Source organism: Cyrtonyx montezumae, unplaced genomic scaffold (genome assembly GCF_038088225.1).
Source record: "Cyrtonyx montezumae isolate F1298 unplaced genomic scaffold, pur_monq_1.0 scaffold_4, whole genome shotgun sequence".
Lineage (NCBI taxonomy): Eukaryota > Metazoa > Chordata > Aves > Galliformes > Odontophoridae > Cyrtonyx > Cyrtonyx montezumae.
In genome coordinates, this window is record NW_027072045.1 from 13,551,040 (window position 1) to 13,564,181 (window position 13,142).

General features: G+C 37.5%; 1 protein-coding gene across 3 annotated transcripts in view; it reads right to left on the reverse strand.

Moving 5' to 3' along the window:
- Positions 1-13,142, reverse strand: part of TM9SF3 (transmembrane 9 superfamily member 3) — a 43,674-nt gene that overhangs the window by 4,554 nt on the left and 25,978 nt on the right. For 2 of the 3 annotated variants that reach the window (XM_065746754.1, XM_065746755.1), the window contains 4 exons: positions 5,681-5,820; positions 4,018-4,086; positions 3,776-3,926; positions 3,307-3,387 (listed from right to left, as the gene is read on the reverse strand). In XM_065746754.1, the coding sequence (XP_065602826.1) occupies positions 3,776-3,926; positions 4,018-4,086; positions 5,681-5,820 (360 nt within the window). In that variant the 3' untranslated portion in view covers positions 3,307-3,387. Of the gene's footprint in view, positions 1-3,123; positions 3,201-3,306; positions 3,392-3,775; positions 3,927-4,017; positions 4,087-5,680; positions 5,821-13,142 lie in introns of those variants that run through there. The other variant, XM_065746756.1, reaches the window with a different exon arrangement.

Consider the following 13,142-nt stretch of genomic DNA (forward strand, 5'->3'; position numbering starts at 1 on the left):
ACAGGCCATGAATAAAAGTTAGTTAAATTAAAAAGGAACAAAACCTCAGTTCCTTTATTTACTTACTGTTTAATCAATTGATAAAGTGCCTAACTTTGTTCTAGCCTACATAGAACTGGTAGGAATAGACTATAAGCATATTTCATCAGAACAACAGGCTTTAAATAAGCAGAACTTAGAACAATTCAATAATTCCCACCTGCTAGTTCAAGTCAGTTAGCACTTACTATAGCTGTGTCTTCCTAAGCACGTAAGTTTTCTAAAAAGTCATTCTATTATACTTCCAGTATTTACGTGGATGCCAAAGTGTGGTATTGCAAAAGGCCTTTCTATACTGCTTTTTTCTTTTCTTTTTGAGATAAAACTATTTACTAAGATAGAGAAAAAGAAAAGTGAAAGAGAAAGGGAGGCTGATGGACTGCTGGAAAGTCTCCCTCAAGTCTCCCTTCCAGGTCTTCTCTGTAGCCTGGTTCCTCAAGGAAGCAAAGCAAAGAGTGTAATTATTAAAGTGTCAACAATATGGCTCCCAAAGCCCAGAGATGGCTGCAATGTTGTGAGCACTCAAAACATTTGTTTATTGGCTGCCATTTTTATTATAAAACCAGGCCACACAGCATAGCAAAATAAAAACCTTAATCCAACAATGCAGCAGGGAAAATAAACAGCAAGCAAGATGCTATACAATACAGCTCCATGAGAAGACTCTTAAAGAGCTCCACAAACAGGGAAAAAGATAACATAATGGCCAGCTATTATCAAACTACCACAACAACCTGTGTTAACAGACTCTGGTCAGATAACAGTTGAGATAACAGACTCTACTGTTATCTCAACCCTTTGGGCTCCACAGTGTGTGCCAAAATGACTGCTGTGGTTTAACCTGTAGGGCGGCTGAGTGCCACACAGCTGTTTGCTCACTCCTTCCTTTCCAAGGGGGATGATGGGAGAGAATCAGAAAAAACAAAGTAGAGCTCATGGGTTGAGATAAAACTAAGATATCCCTACTAAGATAAAGGAAAAGAGAAATAGTTATGACTATATATGCGTTCATATGTAAATATATATAACAAGTGATGCACAAGCAATTGCTCATCACCCCTCCAACTGATGCCCAGCTAGCTCCTCACTGAGGAGAACAGAGCAAGATGAACTTCCAACTCCCTTCAAAACTCCTACACGATGTTACACACTATGGAATAACCCTTCACCTAATCTAAGTCAGCTGTCCTAGTTTTGTTCCCTCCCAGCTCCTTGGGCCCTCAGCTGCAAATGGAGCTGGCTCAGTACAACACTGCTTAGCAGCAACAATAAACACTGGTGTATTATCAAGAGTGCTTTTCTCATAGAAGCAAAACATAGCATCATGCCAGACACTCTGAAGAAAACAATTCCATCCCCGCTGAAACTAAGAGAGCCATACAGAGTTGGGGAATCAGTTTTATTCTCTGGTAGTGGAGGGAGGCACAAGAAGCTCCACAGCCTTGGAAGTTCTCAAGGACTCCCTACAGTCCTGTTCCAGAACTTCTGGATGTTCTGCAGAGGGCAAAAGACTTAGTGGATCGAGGTATCCCACTACGTGTTGGATTTCAGTCCACTAAGCATTATCAGGAGCACGTGAGCACAGAGTTGGATGATATCAGCCTGCACACATTCCTGTGGCTGCCTTGGTCCTAACTAGTTCATCTCATAGGCAACTATGAACATGCCCATTTGCATGAGCATCCACAGCGTAGCTCTACAAACTTCACATAGGAGATGTACAGTCAGCAGAGAGCTGTGCTAGTTTTCTGGACAAATACTTTTTGACAGGGGACCGTTTCCCTCCCTTGCTGAAAAAAGGAGTTCTCAGTAAAAAGGAATTTCACAGCTTCTCTTTCAACACAGTTAAGAAAAAAAAAAAACCACAAACAAACAAAAAAATCCCATTCTCAGTAGAGGTGTGGAAATGTACTGTAACAGAAGTATTTTATGATTCTGAAAAAACTTAGATTTTGTCCTAGTATTCCCATCAAGTATTGTCCTACTATGATAGGAATGCATTTGACAATCAGCTTCTTCCTTGTTTTAAAAAAACATTTTAATTACAGGAACTGGTGGGCAAGTTCAGCTTCTGCATCACAGACATTTTAATCAATACCAGCCTGAGCACTTTATAAAGAAAAGATTAGAGCTGAAAAGTATAAGCCTATTAAAGAAAAAAAAATGGCTGTGAGACTACCAGAACAGCAGGGAAGCCTTGTAATGTGCCAAGAACCCAATGAGGCAAGATTAGATTTCATGAGAGGAAGGAGGGTAAGAGATAATTCTGCCCTTTTTAAAAAGCATTGTGAAATTATCCTCTTGAGATATCATGAAATGTATACTTCACAGAAAGTAAACTCAACTTCAATAAGACACTACAGGTCCCAAATATCTTAACTCAGATAAAGCCTTCGACTAGAGTTGAAAGAACGATTCATCCACTGGTAGTAAGGAAAGTACTAAATAAGGATTATACATAATGCACAGAAGAACCAAGAAGCACTTTATTTCTGAAAATAAATTGAAGTATAAAAATAAAACTATCAGGTAAAGAAGTATATGTGGCTTCATTGGATTACTTCCATGACAAACACTATTTTCCTCAAAACATCCATTAAAACAGGTATCTTAAAAAGCAATGAAGTACTGCTGAACACAGGAGCACTCTGCATTCTTCTTCATCTCATTTACATTATAAATGCTACCCTGATGTTCCAGTCCTTTCTGAACAGTCATCCACATATAAACATGTCAAGGAATACAGAAGGTAGTGTCATCAGTACTGCAATGCCAATGATGCCTCAAAACGTAAACCTCGCTCCTCAGCAACAGTAAGAACACCAAAAGAAAATACTAACATGGACTCAACATGGAATTTAGTTTGAAGAAGTTAGACTGCATTAAAAACAACTTATTCCTGTGTTCTTGTCCAATACTGGGTCTTTCAAATCTACAGAAGAGCTGAAATTTTCTTCACAACACATAAATACTCTTCCTCATAATTTCATACATATTCCTTCAGCAAAAAAACAGAGCTAAAATGAGAAATGTAACAAGCCTGAAAATTTCTGATAGAAAGTTTTCAATATATTTGAAACTTACCACACATTATTCCCAAAGCTGTGCTAAATACTGCCATATAACCAAAGTAAAATGATGTCTGAAACAAGCCATACATCCTGAAAAAGAAAAAAAACCAACAGGATTTATGGTAGGTATTTTTCCCTGTCTTTCCCAATAAACTTATTTGGTAATCCGATATTCAAGTAAAAAAACTGCCACTCACTTTGTCTTGAAAAAGTAGTAGTAAAAGGAGTACATGTAAACATATATCGCAGTTGATGCGGCGGAAAGAAAGCTTGTCCACTGCCTGTAAGTAAACACACACCCATCATATATCTACTGAAAATGGTTCCCAAGAAAAAGCACAATGCACTAAAAATAAAGCATCTTTCTACAGACTTATTTAAAAAAACCTACATTTGCTATACATGAAAAAAGTTGCTACTGCAAGACCAGGATCAATTACTGAGATGAAATGATGATCCTTCTTTACATTCCTTTGTGCCTCAATGTTTTTTTTTAACACATATACATGCACAGACACATGCTCACCAAGAAAGCACCTGTGTAGAAAGGACTGCTTGTACTCCCTACAGATAAAATGTGGACATGGGACACTTTGAAAACAGCTGTCAAGAGTCTTGTTTCTATAAAACTCTCAGTCTGGTCAACTATGCAAACACCACACTACTTACCACCTGTAATCCTCTGCGTTTAGCAGGAAATATGTACAAACGATAGTCACACAAACTGTCACAATGCAGAGGATAACCAGAACCAACATCATAAAGCCATAAACATAGTAGATCTTGTAAGCCCAGAATGAAGTAAAAATGAAATACCTGCAGAGAGCAAACAAAACACGCAGAAAATAATGCAATTTGACTTCACTTACTGTTTTTAATCAAATGGGCAAATAGCTGTCAAACTCACATTTCAATAAAAATTGATCCAAAAGGGAGGATTCCACCTAGGCAAACAATAACAGCCGGTTCCATGAACCTGAAAGATATTAGGAACTAGTTTAGGGACAACAATAATATTTTATTTATAAAAATGTATTACAACATATAACTAGGTACTTCATAAAGCCCAGAAAATAATTTAAAGGCATGCTAACAAGAATACGTCTCATACCACTGTATTAGAAAGAAGATACCTCCAAAGATGTTGTAAATTGATAGAATAAGGAGTAATTATTGGGGAATCATGAAACAAATGTAAGACTCAAATCAATCTAAGGCATAAAGTCATACATCTAAGCAGCCCTAACAGCTACAGAAAAAAATATCTCTTGTCAGGAAAGGGCCAAAGCAATCAAACTCCAGAACATCCACCGGCCTTGAACAAAGTTATTAAAACTCACTGATGACAGATACTGCAAATACTGGAAATTCCTCAGAGTAATCCTTATATGATTAAGAACCAGAGTTTGCTCTAATGCTATACTGAGTCATAAGCATATGGCCAAGAATTAATACTTACCTACCTGCAGAAGAGACTGTCACCTACTAAAGGTGATCTCTGTCTAGCACTTGCAATGATAAAAAAACACTGGTAAACAGTGATTTAACTTGGAGTTGCTTCTATTATTTATAGGGAGAGCTGTCTAAACTGACAGCGTGAACTTACATACTTAATGGAAAGCATCTTTTTTTTTTTTGGTCACATCATCCTGATCCTGCAAAATCTATCAGATTCCCAAGATACAGGCCACACTATAAATCGACTCCTAGCATTTAAGCTACACAATCCACTACTAACAAGAGATTAAGAGTGCTGCACTTCCTGGATATTGTGGGTGTATGTGTTTTTCAGTGCCCCCTTCACACTGTGTTCCTCTGAATAGGGAAAGCAAGAAAAATCTCTTAAGAAAATTCTCTGAGGATATTTTCATTGCCAAAGTTTGCTGCTTCAATTTCTATGTTAAATTAATAAGAAAAAGTGGCTGCAGTCAAACTTTGCAAAAAAAAAAAAAAAAAAAACCACAAAGGAAACCCAGTCATCTACGTTTTGAGACCAGGCTCTCCTTTACAAATTCTTCAAAAATAATTAAGGCTTATTCACAATTCAAACGGTATAGTTGGGAATATTTTAAGGCTCTGTACCACCAACAAAAATGCAGAGGAGCATTACAAGCTTTTCCCCACCTTTACCCTGCAAATGTCTCGACTTGAACGTGGAGAACACTAAGCAGAAGAGTTTTGCCTCCAAAGCATGCTGAATCCTAAACTGTTATGAGGCATTAGCTATAGAAAACAGGTTTCATTTCAAGAAATCCATATAAGAAATGGGTTGGAACCATCATTTTTACATAACAAACTGGAGAGCATTTCAGGCCAAGTGTAAATCAGTGATCCAGGACTGTAAAATCTGCTACCTATGTAAAATCTACTCCCACCTATTACCCATTAACTGTGGATGGTATTTGTATCAGAAGAAAAAAGCCATACTTATAAAACTTTAGTAAAAGGTATTCTTCCAGACATAACTCTAAAAAATGAAGTTACTTTAGAAAGTTGTAGTGATCATGCCTGCTAAGTCACTTTAAATGTACTGAAGCAAATGCATCTAGTTAACACAAGATTTTCTTTACCATTTTTTTTCTGGTATGGGACGAGGCACTGCATTGACACGACATGGAAAATTAGGCTGTCCTGACAGATTTCGGCCAAGAATTGTACCAACAAGGTTCAGTGGAAGAATGACAAAGAAACAAATACAGCATACTGCCACCTGTAAATGAAAAATAAAATAATTAAAAAAAAAACCACCACCAAAAAGGTAGAAGATGAAAGAAGATAATCAACCTACTCTGTCTGTTCTTAGTAGTTATTGTTGCAGAAGCATACCCTTGGTTACAAAGCATTAGTCAATATGCAACTATTTTATCAAATTAAGTACTAACTCCCTGAGAAACTTCATAATATATATTATTAAAAAGCATTAAGGCTATTTTCTTACATCAACTAGAGAACTACTGCAGATTATTTATTTTATTGTTTTCCTCTAAACATTATATTAATCACAAAGGAATTAAACTGAAACCTTAATGGTGTTCCATCACCAGGAGCTTTGTCAGCTTCCCTCAACTTTTTGCAGCTACCCCTGGGAGTCACCCCAGCAGCCAGGCCGTTGCATACAAAAGTACAACAAATACTGTTGAGTACAACCCCCAAAAGAAACCTAAACAACAATTGCAAAGCCATGTCTGAATGCCACCAATCAAAATATTAGTTCTGATTTTTCCGCTATCTATCCAGCAGATAATAAAGAGCACAGAAGGCCAAAGACACAAACGACCACTGGTATGTACAAATGCTTGGTTTATACACACAATGGTCCTACTTAGACATAACAAATTAGGTTTAAGAACAATGCAAAGTCAAGCTAACGTTCCAGCTCTTTCCAATGGGGCACCCTCCCTAAAACCTTACCAGGAATCATCCTTTTTTCCAATATACATATGTATCTCTACTACAATTTCTGGAAGGTAGAGTATTTTCACCTTCCAAAACAGAAGAAAATGTTTAGCAACATGTTAAATACTCGCAAATGTCTAGCATAAAATGAATTAGCATTAAACATTTTATTAATTTCTGGGGATGACAAGTCATTCTACATTAGTTCAGTACAAGTACTAAGCCAATTACACAAGTTCAAAATAACATCTAAGAAGGAGTGAGTTGGTTATCCCTCTGTTTCTGACTTGCACAACATCACTAGCCCAAGCCAGAAGCAAATGGAAAACATTGCCTATGTCTGAACGGCTCAAGATTTTATGATTCACAGAAATGGCACACCAAACAGACAGACAAGCAGAAACACTCTCCATATTGCTTTTGTACCTGTTTGAGTAGGTGTTATTAAAGCATTACATTACTAGCCACTAAAATAAGAAGCTTCATCAGTAAATAATGTAGAAGTAAGTAGTATTTACACTTGGCAATAATAAAGCAGATTTTGTTAGTTAATATACATTTAATATCTCCCATTTATTTTCCATTATTGGAAAAAGACAGGTAAGCAAGCACGGTGTCTTAGGTAGGACAGTGAGGTCACCTAAATATGAATTATAGAAGTATATAATTCGCTTAATGGATGCAGGCTCTGCACTTGAAAGCTACTCAACGTAATAGAATGAGCAGATGAGAATTTTGAGAGAAAAACACCAAAAACATCTTGAGTGCTACATTTAATAAAATACTTCAAGGATCCTTGAAACTTAACAGGACAAGAGCATCACTACCACAAAAATAAATGATGACTCTAGATCTGACAGACGTAGACCAAAAAGTCCCAGCTTGTCTGAGTTGCAGGGGATAAAATAACATTCAAGAATTAAGGCCTGAAGAGGATTGAAGGAATTTGAGCTGACCATACCAAAATCATTTCCATTTGAAAGATGAGGTTGCTCTGCACTCTGCCCGCTCAGGGATATGGGATGCTTCCTGCTGTCACTGTCTGTGGCTCTCCCCATATTTGGATGCAGTGTAGGCTCCTGCTTGGCACCAGCAGGAGCCTCAGCCAGGGGCACTACGGGAGAGCATCTACACTACTCATCCAGCTACAAATGGCTTTTGCAGTGCAGAGTTATCAAGGTATTTGTAACTTCAGTTCTTGATCTCAATAATAAACTTTGACTGTGGACATCAGTAGTAAGCAAATCTACCTCATTACTGCAGAAAAACTGTCCAGCCACGGCCTTGAGTTTCAGATTCACTTGGAATAAAACCTACAAGCTTGTAATTGTCCATTTTACAAAACACCTACCACAGAAAATCTGCGTGGAAGGAATACAGCCTCAGAGAAGGAAACATCCAAGGACCATCTAGGTCTATCCACTTAGCTGGAGAACCCAAAGATGAAGAAAGGCAGTCGGTATCATCACACTCTGGTGATACTAACTACAGAGCTGAATGGCTTCAAATCAGGAGAGCAAGGAACATGCCCAACTTGCTCCTGCTGGGCATGGCTGTTGAATTAACTGGGAGACAGACCCACCAGCAGTTCTGAAATCTAGAAATGTTTATTTGTTTAAAACGAGCTAAGACAGACCAATGTTCCTTGAATTCAGTAAGTGCTGCCAACCTGTCTTCAGTACATCTGTAATTGGCATCCACCAGAAAACCTGAGTGCTTGTGGTTTTGTTATCCTATCAGCCTAAACATGACTGACAATGTTGTAATATACTCTATTTGGCTGAAAAACAGCTTCCAGACAGAACAGCTAGAACCTTTGGGAAACCTAGTGAGTAGTACAATGCACCACCAGTCTTAATGCCACACTATGTTTTGAGAACACCTGGATTTAGTGCATTTTTTTTTTAACAGAAGCCACTAAGAAGTCTAAAAATTAACTGAGATAATTTTGCAGCACAAGGGTGGGCAAACAAAATGAGCACAGTGCAGGCTTAGTAATGCCTCCTGCTTCCACCTGCCTCTGACAAGCTGCACTAGCTGATAGAGATGTGAATATTCGGTCTTCTCAAACAACAGTGCTCTAGTGACAGCAACCTGCTGTTCTTAGAAAGCTGATCAGAACAACCAGTGTTTACAATCAACACACACCCTAATCTCATAGCACCTTCTCCCCTGCTTTCATCTCACTGCCTGACCTCAAGGTAGCCTACCTGCTTAGACTGAAGCTTGCTGAAAATTACCTTCTTCATTCCTGACATTCTTTGGACTTGACAAATGACCAGAAATAACTAGCTTTACTTAGCTTCTGACATGCTATTCATTTCAGATCTGAGGTGAAAACATTACCTCCTCCCAAAACAAACAGGTGCTGCCTCTTGCCACAGATTAGCATGGTAGTTATAATGCAGTCTGGGTGATTTCTAAACCTGGAGAGTTTTAAGTCAAACCTGAAACAGAGTTTGTCTGGGGGTAAAACAGCTCTTGAGTGAGGGGAAAAAAAAAAAAGATTCCTGCATTGCTGGTTTCAAAAAATGAATTCACAATAGATTAGAACAGTAAAAGCAGCTCAGGCCCTTACTGGCCTCCATCTCATCATCACAAACAGTAAGAGGGAATGAAGTCAGGATCAACAGAGGTTGCTCTGCTTTCCCACAGAAGCACCTCTCCAGAGGGACCAGCAATTTTCTCCATTTTTTAATTTAAAAAAGAAGCAATAATAGCAGTTGCAGAACAGGCAGAGATACAAGAATTAGATCATAATGAGTCTTTTAAGAGACTCACTCAAAGAACAGCGTTCACCATTACTTCAGAGAACAAATTATGTGAACAGCAGATCTGAAACAACTGAAAAAAGCAGTACTTCACTGAAAAAACAAGCACACTCTCCGTAATTCATATAAATGCAAGCAAATTAGGCGAATTTTTCCTACCAAGTAATTGCACTGTAACATACTTACTTCAGCTACTGCATTTTTGTTACATATCTTCTTCACACCTGAGTATGTGATTTAGTACACAGACTGCAGCTGTCACAGGAGAAACCATCACCCTCACCAAGCTTCCGCTGTTTCTACATACCTTTTTTTTGTTTGTTTTAAGAGGGAAAGAATATTTACTGCCCTTGACTGAAGGCACAGCATTTGCTTCACCCCATTTGAAAGGAAACATTGTTGAGAGAGAAATAATTTATGTCTGAGTGCCACGTGTTTCATATTTTCTGACAACTGTAGATTAAACTTCATTCGAAGGTGATAATTAAAATTTTTATGGGTATATCTAATATTAAACAGCAACTGGCAGGCTGTGGTGCCTTGACTGCTTAATGCACAAGGGAGAAAAGCAATAAAAATTAACTGTCAAGGCAGCAGCTTGATCTTTCCTGTTACCTACCAAAACCCTAAGACAGAATGAAACCCTTCCCCCAGTATAAGAGGTAATGAATCTGTACAGTGAAAGTTTTCTATGTGGAACTGGCCAAATCACCACACACAGCAAGAAAAGAAGGCTTCAAAATAAATTATTTTTAATTCTATTGCAACTGAATTGCTAATCTAGGGTGTTACTTTGAGTAATAAATAGAACTGTTAAAAAATTTAGTCCAAAGCATTAAGCTGTGTCAATTTCAACATAAATGCTGTTTTTGACCAAGGACTCCACAGTCACTTTCAAGCAACGTGAGGAAACAATCTGCTGAACATGTATAACAAGATTTTTTTCCCTGTTTTTAGGCAGGTCTGTTTCAGCCAGCTCATTTCCTGGCTCAATGAATGAAAATCTGCGATGCTAACATTCACCTTTTTCAGTAGCAACCAATACTCATTTCAATCTTACAGCAGTCAGGGATGGCTGTAGCCTGGATTAAGCTATCTGTCAGAGAAAACACCTCTTTATTGTTTGAACAAAGTATAAATGATGTAAACAGTAGTTTCTTGATCCCAAGAGAAATACTTTGTGAATAACCTTATTTAATTAAATCATTAAAAATGCATGCTAGAAATGTTAGACACACAGGAACCTACTGTCCAAACAGAGCAAAAAAAGTGCCACCTAAATAGTTCAAGCTGCTTGGATTCTGCAGTCAGAATATTACATTAGTCATACAAGTCTTAACAGGAACCTTTAAATTATACATTACACGCAGAACAAGGTAAGCAGTCACAGCTTGTGAAATGTCAGAATTAAGGAGGTTCTACCATGGTATGTACACTCTGTAGAAATTCTGCATTAATTAGTAATTTAGCACAGAACTACCATCACACTCCTTCAAAAAGTATAGAGAGTTCACTTCACTTGCTATTATTTAAAACTATTTTTAACTGCCCTATGCTCTACTTTCCATTTATAATTCAAACACAACAAAACCAAATGATTGGTTTTGTTGTGTTTGGAAGGACTCACAAAAATCAATGGGAAAAAAGCTAAGGTGTACAGCTTCAGAAGAATTCTACATTTGACAGCGATGAGATACTGCAAACAAACAAAAACTGAAAACAAATTTGGGCTCCAACAGAACAAAGAATTGAACATCACCCAAGGAGCACATACAATAAAGGTGAAGAGATGAAAGAAAAAACAGACTTTATCCACTTAAAATGCTAACGGTACTGAAAAATTTAAACAACCAGGTTTTAAAAAGCTCTCATATTTGAGTAAAACCTGTCACGTTCTTAACTGCATTCTGAAGGGAAGGGCAACTCAAATGTAAGATATCCCACTTAAGAAGTTGAGCCTTTGCTCAGGCTGAAGTACTGCACAAAGTTTGCCCTCATACAGCTGGCATGAACATCCAAAAGGGCTAAAGGCAGAGTTCCAACACTGATGAAACACTGCAGAAAGTAACTGTGGATCTTCCTAGTCCTTGCAACATCTTTGAGGCGATCTCATAAATCAGGAAAAAGATAATCAAGGTGGACAAATCTTTGATGCTCAGAACAGACTAAAATGACAGCGAGGTGTTTGATGCTCGTGGAAGGATCCATTATTCTGAGTACTTAAACACAGAATGCAGAGAAGCAGATAGCAGGTAGGTCAAAGATGGAGAAACTGCACATCAACTTGCTTATCCTGGTTATCTCAGCTGCCCTTGCCTAAATTTAACAGAAAAAATCTGTATGAAGGAAGGAATTGAGGCACAGAGAAGTGAACCTTGTGGTTCACTTGCAAGTAGCAATGTGAAGCGTGGCATATCACGGGATGTCATATTAAAGCACAGTCTCTTATCAACCTTTTAGCCCAGAGATTCTTTTCACCAATTCAGTTTCTGTTTCTTCCACTTTTACAGTACTCAAGAAAAAGTGGTTAATCTTGCCAGAAATTTTAAATCAAGAAGGGTAGCTTCAAGATAACCCAGGGTAGATAAGTCATTTCTGAGTACTAGAGTATTCATCTGACAGAAATTTTCATTCCGTAAAACAAAAGCAAGTTTACACTAGAGGATTACAGAAGATTCTCTACATTAAAAACAAAGGTGAAAAGATACAAAGGTATCTTGCTCCATGTATCAGGAGAGCTTCCCAGGGACTTCAGACCGCAGCATAACACAAGTAATTTCAAACAAATTTCATGGCGTTTCACAACCAGCTCCATTAGTTAATTTGAATTCATTAGAGCGTTGATTATTCTGATGAAGTTTCCAATTCATAACCTGCTCCTACATGAAGTCTCCTAACTCCACTGAAGTTTTATTACCAGTCATAACGACTCAAGCACGCTCATAAAACCTCAAGACTGTTAAAATCACCGTGTATAAAGATCCCTAACATCCCTGATTAAGTGACCCCTGAAGATTTATATTCCTGTTTGCTTTCTCATGCCCATGTTTCCATGATCTTAAAATACACAGCAGTTGAACAGATTTACAAGGCAAACTTCAATGCAGGTGGAATTCCCTTTCCTCAGCATTTCTGAGTTCCAAATGGAAATACAGAGAAATCTGATATCATAAATGCTTGCTCAGCAGTAAAACACATCCCCTTTGCACATGTCAAAGACCAACCTTATAAACCTTTCTGACAATACTGTACATGAGTGCAAGCTCAGGAAAGGGAAAACAATACAATATTCCTTTGGGGCACAAACTGATTAATACAAACATAATCTGCGAAAATTTCGGTCTACCTTCTTCAAGGAGAAAACCAAAAAATTAAATGAAAAGTTTATAAACATGTTGACTGATTTTGTACTTAGTTTTATAACAATTAATCAATGCAAAAAGTTGGTAATTCGGTGGACACTGAAAATACTCCTAAGAAGGAACTACAATCAGCAATGAAAAGTAATTACTGTTCTCTTGGGAAGAAGTTATTGAAAGTCTTTGCCTGGAACTGTGAATTGTCTCTCTCTTTTTAATTACCATTTATGATTTCTACCACATTCATTATTTAACAGTGTGTTCTTCAGAAGTATTTTCAGTCATAATCAAATTCAATGTATATCTCTAATATTGTAATTTATAAGATAAAAAATTTACAAAAAAGCTTCATTTTGGGACAAACTAAGAAGAAATCCAGAGCTCCTCAAATCACTGATCAAACAATTCACTAAATCTCATGCAAAAAGTAGGAAGCTATGAAGAAGATTACATATTATGACTTGCTAAAGATCCTGCAAAGATAACAAATCTTCCTTCAGTATTTG